General features: G+C 48.0%; 1 protein-coding gene across 1 annotated transcript in view; it reads right to left on the bottom strand.

Annotated features, from left to right (window-relative positions):
• Window positions 1-19,890, bottom strand: part of FBN3 (fibrillin 3) — a 215,551-nt gene that overhangs the window by 93,059 nt on the left and 102,602 nt on the right. Inside the window, exons 11-21 of the mRNA XM_077331715.1 lie at window positions 17,119-17,316; window positions 14,910-15,053; window positions 10,194-10,313; window positions 9,384-9,509; window positions 8,289-8,411; window positions 5,729-6,004; window positions 4,505-4,558; window positions 4,274-4,399; window positions 2,221-2,346; window positions 1,846-1,965; window positions 493-630 (exon numbers count right to left, since the gene is read on the bottom strand). Of these exons, the coding sequence (XP_077187830.1) occupies window positions 493-630; window positions 1,846-1,965; window positions 2,221-2,346; window positions 4,274-4,399; window positions 4,505-4,558; window positions 5,729-6,004; window positions 8,289-8,411; window positions 9,384-9,509; window positions 10,194-10,313; window positions 14,910-15,053; window positions 17,119-17,316 (1,551 nt within the window). The remainder of the gene's footprint in view (window positions 1-492; window positions 631-1,845; window positions 1,966-2,220; window positions 2,347-4,273; window positions 4,400-4,504; window positions 4,559-5,728; window positions 6,005-8,288; window positions 8,412-9,383; window positions 9,510-10,193; window positions 10,314-14,909; window positions 15,054-17,118; window positions 17,317-19,890) is intronic.

Here is a 19,890-nt window from a genome sequence, read left to right as displayed (position 1 = left end):
AATTTCGCCCAGTGAGAGACATGAAATTTCCCCAGTTGAGACATGAAATTTCGCCCAGTGAGAGACATGAAATTTCCCCAGTTGAGAGACATGAAATTTCGCCCAGTGAGAGACATGAAATTTCGCCCAGAGAGAGGCATGAAATTTCGCCCAGAGAGAGGCATGAAATTTCGCCCAGTGAGAGACATGAAATTTCACCAGTTGAGAGACATGAAATTTCCCCCAGTGAGAGACATGAAATTTCGCCCAGTGAGAGACATGAAATTTCGCCCAGTGAGAGACATGAAATTTCCCCAGTTGAGAGACATGAAATTTCGCCCAGTGAGAGACATGAAATTTCGCCCAGTGAGAGACATGAAATTTCCCCAGTTGAGAGACATGAAATTTCCCCCAGTGAGAGACATGAAATTTCCCCAATTTCGCCCAGTGAGAGACATGAAATTTTGCTACAGAATTTCAAGGTGAACAGAAAGGTACCGCCCTGCCCCTTACCAATCTCACAGCGTTCACACGGGCTGCCCCACGCGGCACCGAGGGTAGCGCAACACTCCGACTTCAGCGTGGCCCCGTTGATGTTCACCTCGCACCGTCCTTCCTGGATGTTCAGCCAACAGGTTCCTTTCATACTGTCTAGAGAGGGAAAGCCCAAAGGCCGGATCAATTGGGCTCTATGGATCAGACGGGCTCCAGGGTGGAATCCTCCACAGCCCAGGCCAGATGGAAAGGACACGTGGCCCTGCCCCTTCCCAAACTCCAGAAACAGGGCACTCAGGGCGGCTAGGGTGTCTGAATACATCACCAGTTCTCTTTATTTGGGGCACCCCAGTTGTGGAAAAACTGGAACGTGTCCAGAGGAGGGCAACAAAGATGGTGAGGGGTTTGGAGACCAAGACATATCAAGAAAGGTTGGGGGAGCTTGGTCTGTTTAGCCTGGAGAGGAGACGACTGAGAGGGGATCTGATAGCCATCTTCAAATATTTAAAATGTGCCATATAGAGGATGGAGCAGAGTTGTTCTCTCTTTCCCCGGAGGGATGGACCAGAATGAATGGAACAAAATTAATTCAAAAGAAATTCCATCTAAACATCCGGAAGAAGTTCCTGACAGTTAGAGTGGTTTCTCAGTGGAACAGGCTTCCTCAGGAGGTGGTGGGTTCTCCATCTTTGGAGATTTTTAAACAGAGGGTGGATAGCCATCTGATGGAGAGGCTGATTATGTGAAGGCTCAAGGGGGTGGCAGGTTCCAGTAGATGAGAGATTGGGATGTGAGTGTCCTGCATAGTGCAGGGGGTTGGGCTAGATGACCCAAGTGGTCCCTTCCAACTCTATGATTCTATTCAAAATGTGTTTATCCTACCTTCTTCCCTGACAGGAAGAAACTTGATTAATTTGTAATTTGTTTGTTCTGTTTGTGGTGTTGGAAGAATGTTTTATGGATACTGGACTGTGGTCCAAAACATTTTTCAGATGGTATATAGCTCCAAAGGACATTGAGAAAGAACATAAAATCTACAAAGGGAAATGCTGGAAATGTCAAAATGCAAATGGAATCTTCTTTCATATGGGGACTTGTGAAGAAGCAGAAAGGTATTGGAAGGGGAGGGGCAGTACATAAACGGGGAGGGGCAGTTCATAAACCTAACTATAAATAAATAAACAAATTGTGGCAAACCATGTGAGATAAAGTGCTCCATGTGACATTCAGAACTGCAAAACAAAGAAGATTCCCAACAGTTCAGTTATACCTTTGGAACGCAGACCCTCCAAATTCCAGGGAGAAATTCTGAAGGGGGATTTTGTCAGCCTCTTGTTCAGAAGCTCCTTATCTCAACCAGATAATCCTTACCAACACAGATGGTGCCGCTAGAATCCAGCTTGCTTCCCGGGGAGCACTCGCAGGCGAACGAACCGGCGTTATTCCTGCAGACGCCGTTCACGCAGGGGTTGGACGTACATTCATTGATATCTGGGGGGGGGGAGAGATTGAAGTCAACATAAGAAGCTGGCTTTGGCTCCAGTGGGGCCAATGGCCCGTCTCACTCAGTAATGTCAACTCTGACCTCCAAGGCCACGCCCCTTCTCTCTAAGACTCCTCCCCCTCAGTGTACAGGTCTGGTTCTCTAGGGGCCTGTTGCCTCTACACCCAGCCCTAGAATGATCCACATCTGGAAGAGGCAGAGATAAGAGAAAATAGACAGGGAGAGGAAGGCAGATTTCTTACCTTCGCAGGTATCCGTTTCTGTGCGGAAGATAAATCCCTTGGGGCAGCTGCAGCTATAGCTTCCGGGCGTGTTGCGACACAAGCCATTGTCACATAACAGGCGGTTGACGGCACATTCATCCACATCTGGAGGCAGAGACAGAGACGGGGATGCTACGGATAAGGCTGCAGGTGTTCGGTACGCCTCGCTTTGGATGTGCGTGGTGTGTACGTGTGAGCCGTGAGGCCTAGAAACCCACTTTTGAAATAAGCGTCTCTGAATATCTGTGTCCAGAACCACACTTTTGGCCCTTTTCTGCTCACAAAAATCTTAGCACCGATGGATCCAAGCACTCTTTGGACAGCCTAAGCACGGGGCTGATTTCTGCTTGTCCCTGGTGCAAACTGAATGAGGACCGGCCCTGACATCTTCACGGAAGGGAAGCATCAGGTCCCACAAGATCTCCTGGGCAACTGTGCAGCCTTATTACTGCTGGCCGGAGCAGATCGCTCTGTGTTGCAAATGGCTCAGCCACCCAGCTCCATCTGTGCTGGACTGATGGATGGGCATCCGTGGAACGCCCAGCTCCAAACTCTCTTGCCTCCTTAGGAGTGCTCGTGCCACCAGCCAGGGGGACCCCTTTCTTGGGATTTATCCATGCTGTGCCTGTTTATTCTCACCCTTCCCTGGACTCTTGGCTTGTTTATTGCAGTTATCTTGAGGAGGCCTGTTGTAGGGTCTGAAACAGAATCAGCCTTGAGAAGTGTTTGGCAAAGCAGCTGTCAAATCCTGAGCTGGTTTCACTTTAGTGGATGAAAGGGCTCTTCTATGGGAACATCTTTTGGCGCGAAAAATATGTAATTGAAGGGCGGGGGAAGGGTTGGACCAGAACCGATATGTCTGACTCTACAATTGTAACCCGTCTTAAGGAATGGTTTCCTGCTACGATTGTTTGCCCATTTCTTGCTTTCCTAGACTAGAATGAGGATTTATTAAATTTCTATACCGTCCTCCCGGAATTGGCTTTCTTATGGACTTTCTGTTGAAAGCTGCCTAAGGTCATTTTTGTGTCTCCTTGGAAGTGCATCGTGGGGTTGTGACACAGCTTTTTAGTCCTTGACCAGAGCTTGCTTGTTCAGCTGGACATTTGTACATGGCTAAGTCTGGGGGATGGCCATAGTGTGGGAGACCTTCTAGATTCTTTCCAGTGAAACTTGCAGTCACCGGCTTCCCTAAAGATTCCCTGTCCGTGTTGCTTGGTTACGGTAAGGTTATATGCCCCCCCCCCCCCGTGCTCTCTGTTCTATCTCGTAAACCTGCACGGTATATTGCAAATTTGTATGTTTTCCTACAAATCGCCTTGAGCAAACGTGGCAGAGCAATTTATAAAATCTCACACCAGGGGCTATCTCACCCTTCCTTCAAAAGGCTCCGAGTACTGTGTGCGGTTCTCCCGTCCACGTTTGCCTCTCCCAACAACCCTGTGAGGTAGGTTAGGCTGAGGGCTAGCGATTGCCCTGAAGTTACTCAGAGAGCTTCACAAGAAACTTGAGATGTAGAAGAAGAATTGGTCTTTTATACCCTGCTTTTCGCTACCCAGAGGAATTCCAAAGCAGCTTATAAACACCTTTCCCTTCCTCTCCCACAACAGGTATCCGGTGAGGTAGGTGGGGTGGAGAGAGTTCGGAGAGAACTGCTCTGCAAGAATAGATCTGAGATAACGGCGGTATAAAAGTTAAATAAATAAATAAATAAATAAATAAATAAATAAATAAATAAATAAATAAATAAATAAATAAATAAATAATAAAAAAAATAACTGTGGCCAGCCCAAGATCACCCAGCTGGCCACATACAGAGGAGGAGTGGGGTATCAAACCTGGTTCTTCAAATTAGAGTCCACTGCTCTTAACCACGACCCCATGCTGGGCCTTCCAGATCGTAGCCCGATAATCTAGCTACTGCACAACACTGTCATCAATGTGATAGGTTTGGGGTACATAGGCCAGGTGAGGGGAAGGTCTGGATGGCCTCTCTGGATCCCCTCTGCATCTCTCCAGTGGCTCAACTCACCCACACAGTTCTTGCCAGTCGGGTCGGACTCGTAGCCGAGGTTACAGATGCAGCGGTAACTCCCCCTCAGATTCTCACACATCCCGTTGGGGCAAATGTCCGGGTTCAAGGCACACTCGTTGATATCTAGACAGGGGAAGGGAAGTTAGGCAGGCTGCTGCTCCCCGGCCCCCAGTGCCACCCCACGGCCTTGCCCAGTCTCCCGAGATGGAGCATTGCTCGAGGACTCACCTCGGCCGTCAGCTGTGATGCCAATCCCACTGCTGCAGAGTGCTTGAAATTCGGCTGAAACAGGGGAAACAAGCATTTGGGTCCAGCAAAGGCAACCTCTAGCGCAGCCTTTTCCAGGCTTGTGAGCGGGGAGGAACTGCTGAAATATCGTCCAGGCTCCCCGCTACCAGGAAGTGATGTCCGCTAATCATGCCACCCTGCCGTACACCCCAGAAGTGAGAGGGGCCTCAGCTGGCAAAGGTGCCAACGACCAGGGCCTCTCTCTTCCCACCCCAACCAGGCCCAGCATTGGCCAGTTTGGGAGGGGGTGGGTCAAGCTGCCCAAATAAGGGTAGATTTCTTTTTAATTTGAAAAGAGCCTTTTTCTCTCCTCTTTGCTCAGAGCAGGGAATGGCTGGCACAGGGCAGGTGAGCTCTGCCCAGTCACCGTTTTGAAATCTCCCATGCTGCGGTACCATTGAAGGGTCTTCGTGGTGCCCTGTGGCCCAGCAGTTGGGAAACCTGCTCTAGTGGACCACCCACCTGTCCATCCAGTATCACATGTCCCTCTTGGCCCGCCTCAGGGAGCTCAGGGCAGCCTCCACTTTAGCCTCACAACAGTCCTTCTAGGTGATTCAGGCTAAGTAAGTGACCCGTCCAAGGCCCTCCAGTGAACTTTGGCGATCACCAAAGCCCAAGGTGGCCAGCGTGCGGCATGGAGAGGAGGGATGGCATCGCGCCAGCTGGCAGCCATATGCACATACAGAGTTCTGAGTTTGCTTGTGGCCGCCGACTGGCATGCTGCCGCCCCCCCCCCCTCCTCTCTGTGGCATGGCTGGCCTCCTATGAGCCGCTTAACCCTAGTTCCTGTTAACTTGCAGCTTAACAGAAAGGAGAGTCCCCAAAATTCTTGGCAGGAATAAAGCAAAAACATGTGCCTGCCCTGCTCAGATCTTTCCATCTCTTTGTAGGTTCTCCTTTTCTCTCTGCCACATCAGTTTGTGTATGCATGTCGATTTAAATTTCTCAAAGGAACGCTCTGGACTCATAGATGGCTCCTACTGGGTCTGCGCAGTGTCTTTTGGCCGCCGCTCTTAACCACTCCACCAAGCCGGCTCTGTCTTTTGCACTTCAAACGGAATATCTGGCTTACCAAGAGCTGTCCAGCGATCCAGAAGTGTGAGCCGATGCAGAATGCCCCCCCCACCCTGTGCCGACCAAGAATGGCAGGAGGAATCTGCTCACCAGAGTTCTTGGCAGGGCACGGCTGACATGGCTCGCCAAAGCCGTGGTCCGGGTTGGCACAGCAGCATTCAGACTTGGTGACTGCCCCGGGGAAGGGCCGGGCGCAGGTGCCCTTCTTGATGCCCCCGTAGCAGGTGCTGCGGACGTGGGTGTCCACGCAGACCCGCCCGTCCACGCCGATGGCCAGGCCGCCCAAGCACTCGCAGCGGAACGAACCCTCCGTGTTGATGCACCAGCCGTTCATGCAGATGCCCGGAGTCTCACACTCGTCAATATCTGCAAGGCCAGAGGAAGGTGGGAGCTCAGGGACAGAAATGCCAAAATCCTGAACGAGGGTTTCCAGTCATTTCAAGCAAGAGAGTCGGCAGACATTCCAAGGTGGGGATTTTTAATTTTAATCCAACGGTCTAGAGCCGGCCACCGAGGAAAGAACTTTGGGCTGATTAACCTCTCTTTTCAATCAGGGTCTTGTTTGATTGTCTCTTTTCTTTTCCCGAATGTTCTGCAGTCTCTCTCTGCTCCTCCCGATCCTCAATCCAACTTGCCAAGGTTCTAAAATTAGTCCTGAAATGAGCACAAGTGCATTTGGCCAGGGGTTTCCATCCTTACATACTCATTTGCATCTTGGAGTGCCTTTTTCCAGAACAAAATCTTTATGCTCCATCTGGGCTTATGTTACTGATGTGCACATTTAACGGGGATAAAACACAATTCACTGGCACTATTTACCTGGTTGCCCACACAAACAAAGGTACTTTTGCATGGTGTTTTACTGATGCACAAATGTGGCTTGTGCGCATGGACAGCACGGTACAATCATGCCTTTTGTGCAGTGCTTCACCAATGCAGCTGAGGCACATTCATCAGATGCAGAGGACACAGTTATGAACAAACTGAAGGGAGGGAAATCCTACAAATTCAGGATTCCTAGTGTAATCTATTACAGTTTATCCTGCCACCTCTCCAAGCAAATTCAGGTAGCACACGTTATCTTTTTCTATTTTGATTCCACTTAGAAAAGATGATCTGGTAATTCTAAATTCCCAAACCCCTGGATGCTGAGAAATGTGGAGAATTAGGAACTCTTTCTTCTTTGAAGATAGACTCCTCTCCCTTTCTCATTTTATTCGTACAACAACCCAATAAGGTAGGCCAGGCTGCGAGAAAGAACAATTGGCCCAAACTCAACCAGCAAGTTTCATGGGAAAGGGGACATGAATCCAAATCTGACGGATACTTTAATGAGTGCACAATGCGGGCTCTCAACACAGAGATCTTCTTCTGACACACCTACTTTGGCTGTCAAAGACAGATGAACTGAAGACAGAGGTGGCACTGAAAAATTGTTCTCGAATTTAGTCAATTAATCTGTCTTGACAATCGGAGACCCAGACTGAGCATAAAGATTTTGTTCTGGGAGAAGTTTGGAGTCAGGGCTGGATCCTGTGAATTTGACTGCACCTTCCTCTGGTGCAAGAGCCCAGTAGTACAGGAAAGACTTTTCAAAGGTGGCCGGGTATGAGCTTTCTGCTCACTGCTGCAGATACAGCTGGAGGGAGTGGTGATTCAGGAAAGCTCCTCCCCTGCCACGAATTTTGTTAGCCTTTGTGGTGCTCCTGGACTCTTTCTCCTTTCTGCTGCTACAGAGGTATCCGAAGAAGCGAGAAGAGACTCATGAAACCTCCTCTCCTGCCACAAATTTGGTTTGTCTTTCGGGTGCTCTTGGACTCTCGCCCTTTTCTACTGCTATAGAGGCAGCTGAAAAAGTAAGTAGCAATTCACTAAAATCCATAAAGGTAAAAAAGGTAAAGGTATCCCCTGTGCAAGCACCAAGTCATGTCTGACCCTTGGGGTGACGCCCTCTAGCGTTTTCATGGCAGACTCAATACGGGTGGTTTGCCAGTGCCTTCCCCAGTCATTACCGTTTACCCCCCAGCAAGCTGGGCACTCATTTTACCGACCTCGGAAGGATGGAAGGCTGAGTCAACCTTGAGCCGGCTGCTGGGATTGAACTCCCAGCCTCATGAGCAGAGCTTTCAGACTGCATGTCTGCTGCCTTACCACTCTGCGCCACAAGAGGCTCTTAACTAAAATCCATACTCCACCCCATATGTTGTTAGTCCTGGTGCTCCTGGACTCTTGCTCTGTTCTGCTGCCACAAACTAACACGGCTACCCATCTTGGTCTTACTCTTGTCGAGAAAGGTTCCTTACACTGGTTCCTCCTTTAGTAGTGCTAATCTTTACAGTAATGCTAATCTTTACAACCACTCATGATTCTTATAGCTACAGACCATAACAATATAGTGACAGCTGTAGCATTTCTTATAGATAATTCTGGCATCTCAATTTTTTAAGAATATGATATTAGCTGTAGACGAGTCCGATGCAGTGCTTTCTATTCCTGAATGCCATAGTCCCAGGGAAGGCAAGAATAAGAAGTGTGAAGGTTTGCAATGTGAACAAAGGGCAAATTGTTGCCTGGAGACATTCCCCACCGCATCCCACCCAACACACATTTTATCTCCATTGGGGGAGGGCTCCTGGGGCTGCAAACCCACCGACACAGTAGCGCCCATTGGGGGCCAGCACGAAGCCCAACTTGCAAATGCATTTGAAGCTCCCGTCCTCGTTTATGCACATCCCGTTCAAGCACATGTTGGTGGTGGCGCATTCGTCATGGTCTGTGGTCAGATAAGATAAGAACACACTCACAATTAATGCCCTGTCCTCCCTTCCCTCCAGGTCTCCTCATTACGCACATGTTGGCCAAGGCAGGAAGGAACAGGAAGGTCTGCTTGTAAAGTGAATAAAAAGTGCATTATCCAATGTGTGCAGAATGAAAGCTGGTCTATGAAACCAGTGTCAAAGGGGAAAAAAATGCCCCTGTCCTTATTTATTTAGATTAAATTTATAGGCCACCGCTTCCGGTCCAGCCAACGCATGGGGGCTAACAACAGATATAAAATACAATGTTAAAAATCACAACCATAATAACATTCAATCATAAAACAAACACAACCCCCCCCCCAAACACACTTAACCCACCCACCACCCCGGTCTGCCATTTTCCTGGGTAAGATGTTAAGCATTGGAGCATTTGGAGGAAGGGCTCAACGTCTGCTTAGCCTGACCTCAAGGAAATGTCTGGCGGAAGAGCTCAATCTTGCAGGCTCTGAAGAACTCTGTTAGGCCCATCAGGGCCCTTTGCTCCTCTGGGAGCTCATTCCACCTCCAATTCTTCTGGCCTCATTCCGCACATGTTGAATAATGCACTTTCAATGTGCTTTTGCAGTTGGATTTTCCCGTGCAAAACAGTAAAATTTGTTTCTAAAGTGCCTCAAAAGTGCAGTAATGTGCACAAAGCTGGTCTCACCAGTATTTGAAAGAAAATGTCAAAGAAAAAAATTGAAATAGGGGATCATGATCCACAACTCTCCCCCCCCCCCCCCCCCGTTTGATTTTGAATAGTCTCAGTATCTTTGGGAAGAGATTTGGATGAGATGTATTCTATACTCAGATTAGGAGTTTTTCTGGGTTTTTTAAAAAAAGAAACTGGGGGCAATTTTCTGGAAACTCATGCTGCCCAGCTGAGGACAGAGATCACCCACATACAGTCTGATCCTGCTCTTGCCCCAGGAATACCTGTCATTTACCTGCACAGTTCTTCCCATCAGGTGTGATTTCAAAGCCAGCGTTGCAAATGCACTGGAAGCTGCCGTCTGTGTTCACGCACCGCCCATTCCGGCACATGACTCCATTCATGATACATTCATCGATATCTAGCAGAGAAACAACCATGTCAGGGCAGAAACCATGTGGTCCAAAAGAACCGTTTCTCCTGGGACATCCTAGAAGAATTATGTTTATGCACCAAATTGCATAGTCTAAGTGTCTCTAAAACTACGCCAGGGATTCCCAACCAGGGTTCTGGGAAACCCTGAAATTACATGGGAGCTCCCTAGGGGTTCTGTGGCCTTTGCCAGAAGGTCAGCTGACCGATGACATCACTAGACATCACTGGAGCCCCCTTCCCCTGTCGCTGTACAGGCCTAGTGTCCTTTCTTTACAACGGAAGCTGTAAATTATCAATTGATTGGCTGGTTCCTGCATCTTACTTCCATGTCCACTTCTCTGAAGGGACAGGTCACCAGTTCCTCAAAGCATTAACAGTATTTCAGGGGTTTCTCCATGGTCAAAAGGTTGGAGAAGGCTGCCCAACACCCATGTATTTCCTCGCTTTCTGACAGGTCCACCCCACCTGTACTTTCAACTGGAGAAACTGGGGATTGAACCTGGGACCTCCTGCAGGCAAAGCAGAGGCTCTTCCACTGACCCACTGAGGACACACAACCACATCCTTCCCTGGGCACTCAGGAAACCAGGCGAATCCCAAGCAGCCTTCAGGCAGGCATCACTTTCACAAGGCTGGATAGCAAATGGATGCAGCCACTCCTCGGACTTACCAATACAGGCCTGTTTGGTGGGTGTGCTCTGAAACCCCTCGTGGCACTTGCAGTGGTAGGAGCCCGGAGTGTTCACACAGTCACCGTGCAGGCAGGGGCTACTGGAACACTCGTCCATGTCTTCAAAACAAAGGAGTCAGGAGTTAGAAGAAGAGTTGGTTCTTAGATGCCACCTACCTGAATGAGTCTCTACCTGAAGGAGTCTCAAAGAGGCTTACAGTCGCCTTCCCTTCCTCTCCCCACAACAGACACCCTGTGAGGGAGGGGAGGTGGAAAGAGCCCTGATATGACTGAAGAAGAAGAAGAGTTGGTTCTTATATGCTGCTTTTCTCTACCCAAAGTGGTCTCTAAGTGGCTTACAGTCGCCTTCCCTTTCCTCTCCCCACAACAGACACCCTGTGAGGGGGGTGAGATTCAGAGAGCCCTGATATTATGAAAGAATAAGAAGAGTTGGTTCTTATATGCCGCTTTTCTCTACCCAAAGGAGTCTCAAAATGGCTTACATTCACCTTCCCTTCCTCTCCCCACAACAGGTGAGGGAGGTGGGACTGAGAGAGCCCTGATATTCCTGCAGAGTCAGAACAGCTTTTTCAGTACTGGGGCGAGCCTAAGGTCACCCAGCTGGTTGCATGTGGAGGGGGAACGGGGAATCGGACCCGACTTGCCAGATTAGAAGTCCGCACTCCTAACCACTACACCCAGCTGGTTCTGGTTATGCAGTTAAGTCCCACGGGGCTTGTAATACAGAGCTGTTCTGCCAGATCTATGGCTGAGGCCTTGAAATAACATCAAAATCCAGTGACTTCCCTATCAAAATCCACCAAACTAAGTTCTACCTGAGGGTTATATTATATCCCCCTCCTCCCCTCTCCTTTATGAGGCAATTTAGCTTTCGGTTTTTCTGCTTTTAGAACTTTAGAAAAGTTAATTTAATTTTAATTCCTAATTTTGTATATATATGTATTTTATCCATTGTTGTTATCTGCCCTGAGCCCTTGGGGAAGGGCAGAATATAAATAAAAGTGCATAAAGAAATAAATAAATGCAAAGCTTCCAGGATAATTCTCACTATTCTGACCAATCAGGATCTCAGGTAGAAATACATCTTTATAAGCATCTTTTAGCCAAGATCTTTCCAACTAAAAACCATATTTAATAACATACATTCAGGATCTAACACAAATTTAACTTTCGAAATCTTTTGCATCTTGTCGTGAATCATAACCCAATATTTCCTTGCCTTCTGACAGGTCCACCCCACCTGGTCCTTTCAGCTGGAGAAACTGGGGAATGAACCTGAGACCTCCTGCATGCTAAGCAGAGGCTTGTCCCTGCTGTTCTATGTACATCGCCCAAAGTCATTATAGCGAGGGGCAGTATATAAATAAATAAAATAAGTAAGTAAGTAAGTAAATGGATGAATGAATGAATGGCCATTTATTGAACCTGGAACCTTAAGCAATCAGACTCTGGTGCCCTTAAACAAAGCTGGTTTCTGAATATTGTGATAAACTCTGTCCCTTTCCAGAATTCCTAAACTGGCTATGAGAGAGTACATAAGAGTCTGGAAGAATGGTGAGTGGTGGCTATTGGATTTGCCAACAAGCCACTTGGGGGTGGGAATTTGCTTTCAGCAATGGTCCACCTTGATTCCCAGGGAAGAGAAGAGAATTTTTGGAAACTTATATCAAGTACCTGAAGTTTCAATAGGGATTATCCAGTCAAAGTGAAGGATTACACAGAGCTGGTGCATCAATAGCTACTACCTGGTGACTGAAGGGAACCTCTATGTTTGGGAAGTTATATTAGGAGAAACCTGATTGGCCACCGTGTGAAATAGGATGCTGGCCTAGATGGACCACTGGTCTGATACAACAGGACTTGTCTTATGTTCTCACTCATGTCATGGGAAGCATCGAGCGCACGCACCACTTTCTCCCACTGAAACCAATGGTGTTCGCTTTTCCTTGGCTGAATCGTGTCCAATGCACATTCTGACGGGAGCGGTTTTTCTACCCTGTGGGAAATGCAAAGCTATTTCTCTCCTGAACTGTCATCTGTTAAATTCTACATTTTGGGGGATGTCCAACAGGGTTGATTAAATGGTTTGTACTTGTCAGGGCTGAAATGGATTGCCAATCTCACGCTCAAACAATATCTGCAGCTTCCAAGGCATTTTGCAACAATAATTTCATTGCTTTGTGATAGCCTTCTTTGCACTGAGCTCCTTCTTCTGGTTAATTGATGATACGCTCCGGTCCTGGACTCCTCATCTGATAAATAACCTTGGACACTTGTGTCCAATAAATTTGCAGAGCAGGACACCAGGGATATAAATGAAAGAAATCAGATCAGTCAAATCTAGCTTTTCCATCATTTAAATCTATCTGTTTGAAAGTCTCTATTTTAACTTGGGCAATGTTCATAAATCAGCTACGGAACCCTTGATATTGCGATTCCCTTCACAACAGGGAAATATCGGCCGGAACTATAATTTTTAGATTTCCTTGGAGAGAGCAGGGCTGATTCTGCACTTACTTTGTTTTTTTCCGTTGTGGATCCTGCTGAATTCAGATTGATTTGAACTCAGGCCTTCCTCTATCCCCCCCACTCCAATTGAAACAGAAACTGTTCTGCACTCAATTGGGGATACTCAGAGCAGGGAAGGGAGCCAGGCACAGCAGGAGTCTCTTTCTTTCTTTTCTTGAATGGGCGGGGGGGGGGGGGAGAGAAGATTGGAGACAGCAGAGGAGGGGAAATAAATCCAAGAGGCAAATCTCTTTTGAGAGAACTTAGGGCTTCTGGAACACAGTCACTTTAAGACAGGGAAGTAAGACTTGCAAGGGGAACCAGGAAGTCTTTGAACTGACGCCCTGGCCAATCAGGGAAGACTGCTTTCCTACGAGGCCCAAAGAAGGAAGTTAACTCGCAAAAAGCAGAAATCTGCACACTTACCGATGGCAATTCTTCAAATATCGAGGCTTATATCATGTTTGGATATCATGGGGAAAAGGTAAGGTCACTCCGGATCAATCATGCATGTTGCAGAGGGAAAATTTAAACTGCCCCAAATCAAAATGGAAATCAAATTCAGTGTAGACTGGAAGGATTTATTCGAGCTGGGAGTGGGTAAAAAGCCCCGTGTAGACTATACCCAGCTCCCAGATCTAGAGCTTGTAAAGTCTCTTCTTGCTTTTAAATCAGCAAAACAATTAGCAGGGCTGCAGCTTCAGGAGGTGACATACTCAAAAATGGAAAGCACCCCACATGCTCGTTTTATCATTGTTGAGAGTTCTGCACACTCACCTGGCTAATTTGTTCACTATTTAAAACGAGGAGCATTGTGAGCAGATTTGCAACTACTGCTGAGGCTGTTGGGAATTTGCCGTTCTCTTGGGCTTCCGATTCATTTCGGGGGAGTGCAAGAACTAAAACATCCATCAACTTGAGCAGGAGGTCGGGCTGGGGAAGAGTGATTTGTAGGAAAACAGAGACCCAGCAAGAGTCTGTCCTCTGTTTAGAAAGCAGGCCCCTTCTTTTGGGGTGGTTTGCAGCTTGTGGAGAGGGAATCCGGCAATGCGGGCCACCGTAAATGTGGGCTTCCAAGCATTCCGCAAGCCTCCCACCTATTCCTTGCCATCAGCGAAACGTTTTCGAGTGTTCAGTAAGAAAGTTCGCAGAAATGCATTGAGCGCAGCAGTGATTTTAGACCTATTGCTGTAATGAAAATTAATAGGCCTCCTTTTCTTTAATTCATTCTTTGTAGGGTGATAAACTCCTTAGTTGTCGTCTGGCTCACTGCTAGAATGGATTCCAGCGGCCTGCCAGCTCCCCTCTGTGTCGTCGGGGGAGGCATAGTAAGTAGATGGTATCCCCACTATTATGCCTGGATCCAGGTCAAGATCTTGCCTTTCAGGAGAACTTGCTGTTTCTTCTGTTGTTGTCTGCCCTCGTCATTTGTCCTGTTCTTCACGTGGGCATCGGTTTTTATGCCCCAGCATTTGCACTTACCACCGTGGAAGCCAGTTTTGGCTGAAAAATTGTATTAGGCCAGCTTTCTCAACCAGGGTCTTGTGAACACCTGGGGTTTCTTGAGGGCCCTGGAAGGGTGTCCCGAATGAGTAGGGCTGATTCTGTATTTACTTTGTTTATTCCATTGTGGATCCTGCTGAATTCAGATCAACTTGAACTCGGTCTTCCTCTATTCCCCCTCCCAATTGAAACAGAAAAGTGTTTTGCAAGTGGTTAGGGAAGCACAGCAAGAAGGGTGGGAGAGGACTGGAGATAGCAGAGGAGGGGAAATAAATCCAAGAGGCAAATCTCTGCCAAGAGAAGTTAGGGCTTCTCCTTTAAGGGAAACCTTGCAACCTGGGAATGAGGAAGCCTTTGAACTGACATTCTAGCCAATCAGGGCTTTTTTGCAGCATTAGAGGTTTGGGAGCAAGTTATTTCGGGGAAAACAGATAGCTGCACACTTACTCTGTCAATTTTTCATATATCGAGGCTTATATCTACTCCAGGATATTGCGGATCCATCATGCTTGTTGAAGAGGGAAAATTTAAATAGTTCCAAATGAAAATGGTGGACCTCTCCTCCATAAATCTGTCTACGTTCCCTTTGAGGCCATCGGTTCAGACCAGGTGTCCCAGACAGCCCATGTTTGTACAACCAGCATCCACACAGCCTGTGTTTGCACTGCCAGCATTCACACTTACCAATGCACTCGCCACGCACATCCTGCTTGTAGCCCATGTTGCACTCGCAGCGGTAGCTGGAGGGTGTGGGGATGCAGCGCCCGTTCAAGCAGAGGTTGGTGAAATGCTTGCAAATGTCGATTGTCTGGTTCAGGGTGGCCGTTCCTGCGAGGGAAGAAAAGCATGTGTGTGTGTGGGCAGGAGTTTTCAGGGGGCTCCTGAGAACAATCTGCTGCTCACCCAGCAACCACGAGAACTCCACCGTGAGAACAGAAGCCTCATGGGATGTTCAGACACAGCTGGACACAGAGACAATGACCGCTGGGGGAAAAGTAGCACCCATGAGACAGAAGTTGTTCGGTGACTTCTGTGGAATGAGCATGGACTATGAGCTTCAGTTCAGGGGTCATTCAAGGGGAAAGCCAAGAGGTGTTGATCTTGGGGGGGGGGGAATGGCTAGTGGCAGATGAAATGCTCTGGCCTACACTCTTGGGTGCCATCTTTGAGACCCAGATTCCAATTCGGAATGCAGAAGGAATCAGATCACCCAGGTTGCTCCAGCTCTTGAACTGGCCCGAAATATCCACTTTTTACTCTGAGCAAGGATCCTCTGGAGTGAAAACAGGGAAATCTTTCCTGATTCCTGGAGGTGTCTCCTGAAGGATGTTTGCCCACTCCACCGAGGTTCAAAGGTCTGTCGCTATCATGATGATGAACCCATTTATGGTGGCAGCAGAACCTTTGTACATCACAGGCCATGTTGTCAAAGCATCAGACCCTCAGAGCTGGTTTTTGTATCCCACTTCTTACTACCCAAAGATGTCTCAGAGCCTTCCTCTTCCCACAACAGGCCCCCTGTGAGGTAGGTGACGCAGAGAGAGATCTCAGAATATAGTGACTGGCCAAGCTAAACTGGCTGGCTGGATGTGGAGGAGGAATGGGGAATGAAAACCAGGTTCTCCAGATTAGAGGTCGCCACTCCGTGATACCAAACTGGTTCACAATAAGGGTACACAGAAGAAAGGTGAGGGTAATTTATTTATTTTATTTTTATTTATATTTGGATTTCTAGCCCTCCCAGCCATGCTGACTCATGGTGGGTTAAATTAGACACACATTACAGGTTAAAACCATCAAACCATCAAACCCCCGAAATTACACAGTGTCCTACAAGATTGCGGCAGAGTTTAAGCACATTTCCCCTCTAACTCTGCAACCTCCCCTGGTGGTAGGCCTCATTCTTTAGCAGGAGGATGATAATATAAAGTGTCTGGATGTTCTGACAAAAGAAGAGAAAGGGGGGGGGGCAGGAGGGGAAACCCAGGATCTTCCAGCCTTAGCCTCAACCAAACACCTGGTGGAAGAGCTCCATCTTGCAGGCCCTGCAGAACTTTGAGAACTCTGACAGGGCCCCCAGCTCTTCCAGGAGCTCATTCCAACAGTTAGGGGCCAGGCCCAAAAAAACCCTGGCCCTGGTTGAGGCCAGGTGCACCTCACATAGGCAGGGGATCACCAACTGATTTGTACCCGCAAAGAGCCCTGCGGAGGGCATAGAGAAGTAAGTGGTCGCCCAGGTATGCTGGGCCCAGACCACAGAGGTCCTTAAAGATAAAAACCAAAACCCAGAACTTGATTCGGAACACCACTGTTAACCAATGCAGCAGCTTCAGCACCCTCCAAGATGTCCTTTTGAGCAGTGGTCCCCAACCTTTCTGAGGCTGGGGACTGGCAGGGCATCAGGCCGTGCCCGCGTGGACCACGCCCGTGCATCAGGCCGCGCCCGCGGGCCGCGCCCACACAGGCCACGCCCGCGCATCGGGCCGCGCGTGCGCGATGCTCGGCCCAGCCCTGATTCCCTCTCCCCACCCTCCCGCAGTAAGAAGCTTCCTGGGCTGCAAGCTTGCGGCCTGGGAAGTTTTTTACTGCGGGGGGGGGGCGGGGAGAGGGAGCTGCGGCCCGGCGCCATGGCCTTCGCTGTCCGGCACCGGGCCGCGGGCCGCAGGTTGGGGACCACTGCTTTTGAGGACCCTAGCAGCTGCATTCTGCACCCGTTGAAACTTCCGGGTCAAGGTCAAGGGTAGGCCCGCATAGAGTGTATTACAGAAATCTAGCCTGGAGGTGACCTTTGTGTGGATCACTGTGGCCAGGTGTTCCAGGACCAGGTAGGGATTCCGTACCTTAATTATGCCAAATTTGCCATTAATGTCTATCAAAACACTGTCTCGCTTACCGATACTTGAGCTGCCAGGCCCCATACCAGGGAGACCAGGGATACCCCCTTGGCCGTTGGCTCCATTGGGCCCGAAGCTTCCTGGCCCACTGATACCTGGACCGACACCGTTTGGCCCATAACCTGGGACTCCTGGGAAGGAACCTGGGAAACCTGGAACCACCGGGAGGCCCTCAATACACAGCCGCCGGTATTCATCTGGAAAAAAAAAACCCAAACTTTCAGCACTAGAGGGGATGCCATGAAAGAAAGAAACGGACATGTGGCTAGAAGTGAGAAAGGCATCATTCCCATTCTTCTACTTCTGTAGAATCCATTTAACAAACACCCTTTCCAAGTATGGGATGGAGATGAGACCAATTCCTTCTTTTCTAATATTCTGGAATTCTCCCTCTGCTTCCCCCAAGATCCCAGAGAAAACACATACCCCAATAACACCTCAGATTAATTATGGGATGGGAATAGAGACAGATTTCAGAGTCTCCAAGTCACTTGTGTCTTTCCTTTTTCTATATCACCAGCGCAGATGAGTGTATCGATAAAAGCTGGAAAAACAAAGTACCACACTTGTACTTGACATGATTGTGGATGAGACTGAATTACAGTGATTCGTGTCCAGCTCTTTATGCCTGAGCAACAGGCTCACCGTGCACTGCTAAAATAAAAAAGCATTATGGCAAGATCATATGTTCAGTTGCATCTAGACGGCCTGATAAAACATCACAAAATCAATGAGGTTGCGTAGAGCAGTGGTCCCCAACCTTTTTATCACCGGGGACCGGTCAACGCTTGACAATTTGACTGAGGCAGCAACGTCCCTCAGCAAAATACTACACCCCCCCCCCCCCCCCGGCCTCAGTCAAATTGTCAAGCGTTGACTGGTCCCCGGTGATAAAAAGGTTGGGGACCACTGCTCCAAGGGACAACCTTTCAGATACTTAAGGAGAGCTATCCTGTCCCCTCCCAGCCTCCTCTTAAGTCAAATGCAGCCTTTTCAGATATCAGGTACAAGGCGTCTAAAGAGATTCCAATAGATTTAATTTTCCTCTTAATGTGTCTTAGCCATATAGATGATTCATGTTCAGCTAGCATAAGGGCAATTAGACTATTAGGGCCAGATCTGAAATGCATGGGAAGCCACAACTTGATTGTTGACAGCCATGCTCTGGTTTCCAATAGTCTTTGGTTATTTTTCTAGGCATAGGACTGCCCAAGAGACACAGTTCGAGGTCCTAAGGATTTTGCGCAGGAAGACAGGTTGGAGACTTGCAACAGCTTGGTTAAAAGCATTGATCCAAACAGGGATGCCATAGAGCAATTGGGCACTTAGTTTCGCACTGAATACATTGAGGGCTGCTGGCACATATTGATGACCTCTGGTGTAGAAGGAATGTGCAATTACCGTGGAACTATTTTTTGCAGATGTGTTTGCATATTTCCTTTGTGCAACACAGTTTGCATTATGGTGAAAATGTATTCCCAAGTATTTGAAGCTTTTAACTTGTTCAACAATGTTACCTCTTATGTTCCATTTAAGAGGCTTCCGTGCATTTCCCATAACCACAACTTTTGACTTCTCGAAGTGCAGAGCAAGTCTGTTTACTTCACAGAAGCCCAGGAATTGAAGCAATAAGCGTTTTAGGCCAGTTTGTGAATGGAACAGCACTACGGCATCATTTGCATATAAAAGCAGTGGGTATGAAGGGAACCACGTCTGGGGCTATGTCCAGCTTTGGGGGATAGGATAGGTGCAAGGTCATTCGTAGAAAGGTTAAATAAGAGGGGAGCCAATATGCATCCTTGTTTTACCCCTCTATTAATTGGTATTTTTGGAGTAAGACTCCCAAGGGGGGTAAGTTTGACTTGGCAACAGGTAGGAGAATAGCGTTTCCTTATAAGATATAGGAGCCTTTTATCTATATCCACCTTTAACAGCTTATCCCAGGGAAGATCTCTGGGGATAGAGTCAAAGGCCCCTTTAAGGTCCAGAAAAGCTGCAAAGAGCATTGGACTCTCTTTCTTACTATATTTGTTGACAAGGTGGGCAACAATGATGCAACGATCAAGGGAGGATTTCCCTTGACAGAATCCAATCTGCTCGGGGCCTAAAATCTTGTCCTCAGGACAACTACAGTTTATTTGACAGGAGTCAAATATAGCTTCCCAACAATAAATAGAAAGAAGGCTAATGGGTCTATAACTGGTTAGGAGTGGGTCTATAACTGGAACAAGGATTGCATTAGTCCATGAATCAGGCATTAAACCTGTTTTGTCGATCCCAGTAAAGAGAGCAGCCAAAAGAGGAGCCCACCAGTCTGGGAAGGTTTTGAGCCACTCAGGCAGGATCACATCAGATCCAGGCGCTTTCCTGGGCTTTAATTGATCTATACAAGCCCTGACTTCATCAGGCATCACTGGGGCCCAGCCTGGGATGTCTGCCAGACTGATCTCAGGGAGCTTAATGTATTTCTATACATGACAAGATCCTCGTTGACATAATATTTGATCAGAGATTAAGGTATTGACTGGGCACATGTGAATGAAACCTGGCTGGAGAGCTTTGCCTCAGTTAGGTCCTCAGGCTGAGCCTGAGGCATGAGAGGGGTCATATAATGCATCTTTATTTTTTGAATCAGATATGGTTTGGTATGAGGGATGATACTGTACAGGGTGTTGGGATCTGATAATTAGTGGCTGAAGGCAAAGTTTGTCATCTCACCCAGCAAAACCATTTTGTGCCTACCACCGTCTGAGTCTCATGCTCCTGACTAT

The sequence above is a fragment of the Paroedura picta genome, chromosome 4, assembly GCF_049243985.1.
Source record: "Paroedura picta isolate Pp20150507F chromosome 4, Ppicta_v3.0, whole genome shotgun sequence".
NCBI classification, from domain to species: Eukaryota; Metazoa; Chordata; class Lepidosauria; order Squamata; family Gekkonidae; genus Paroedura; species Paroedura picta.
The sequence above is the reverse complement of the archived record's forward strand: the minus strand, read 5'-3'. Positions and strand labels throughout refer to the sequence as shown.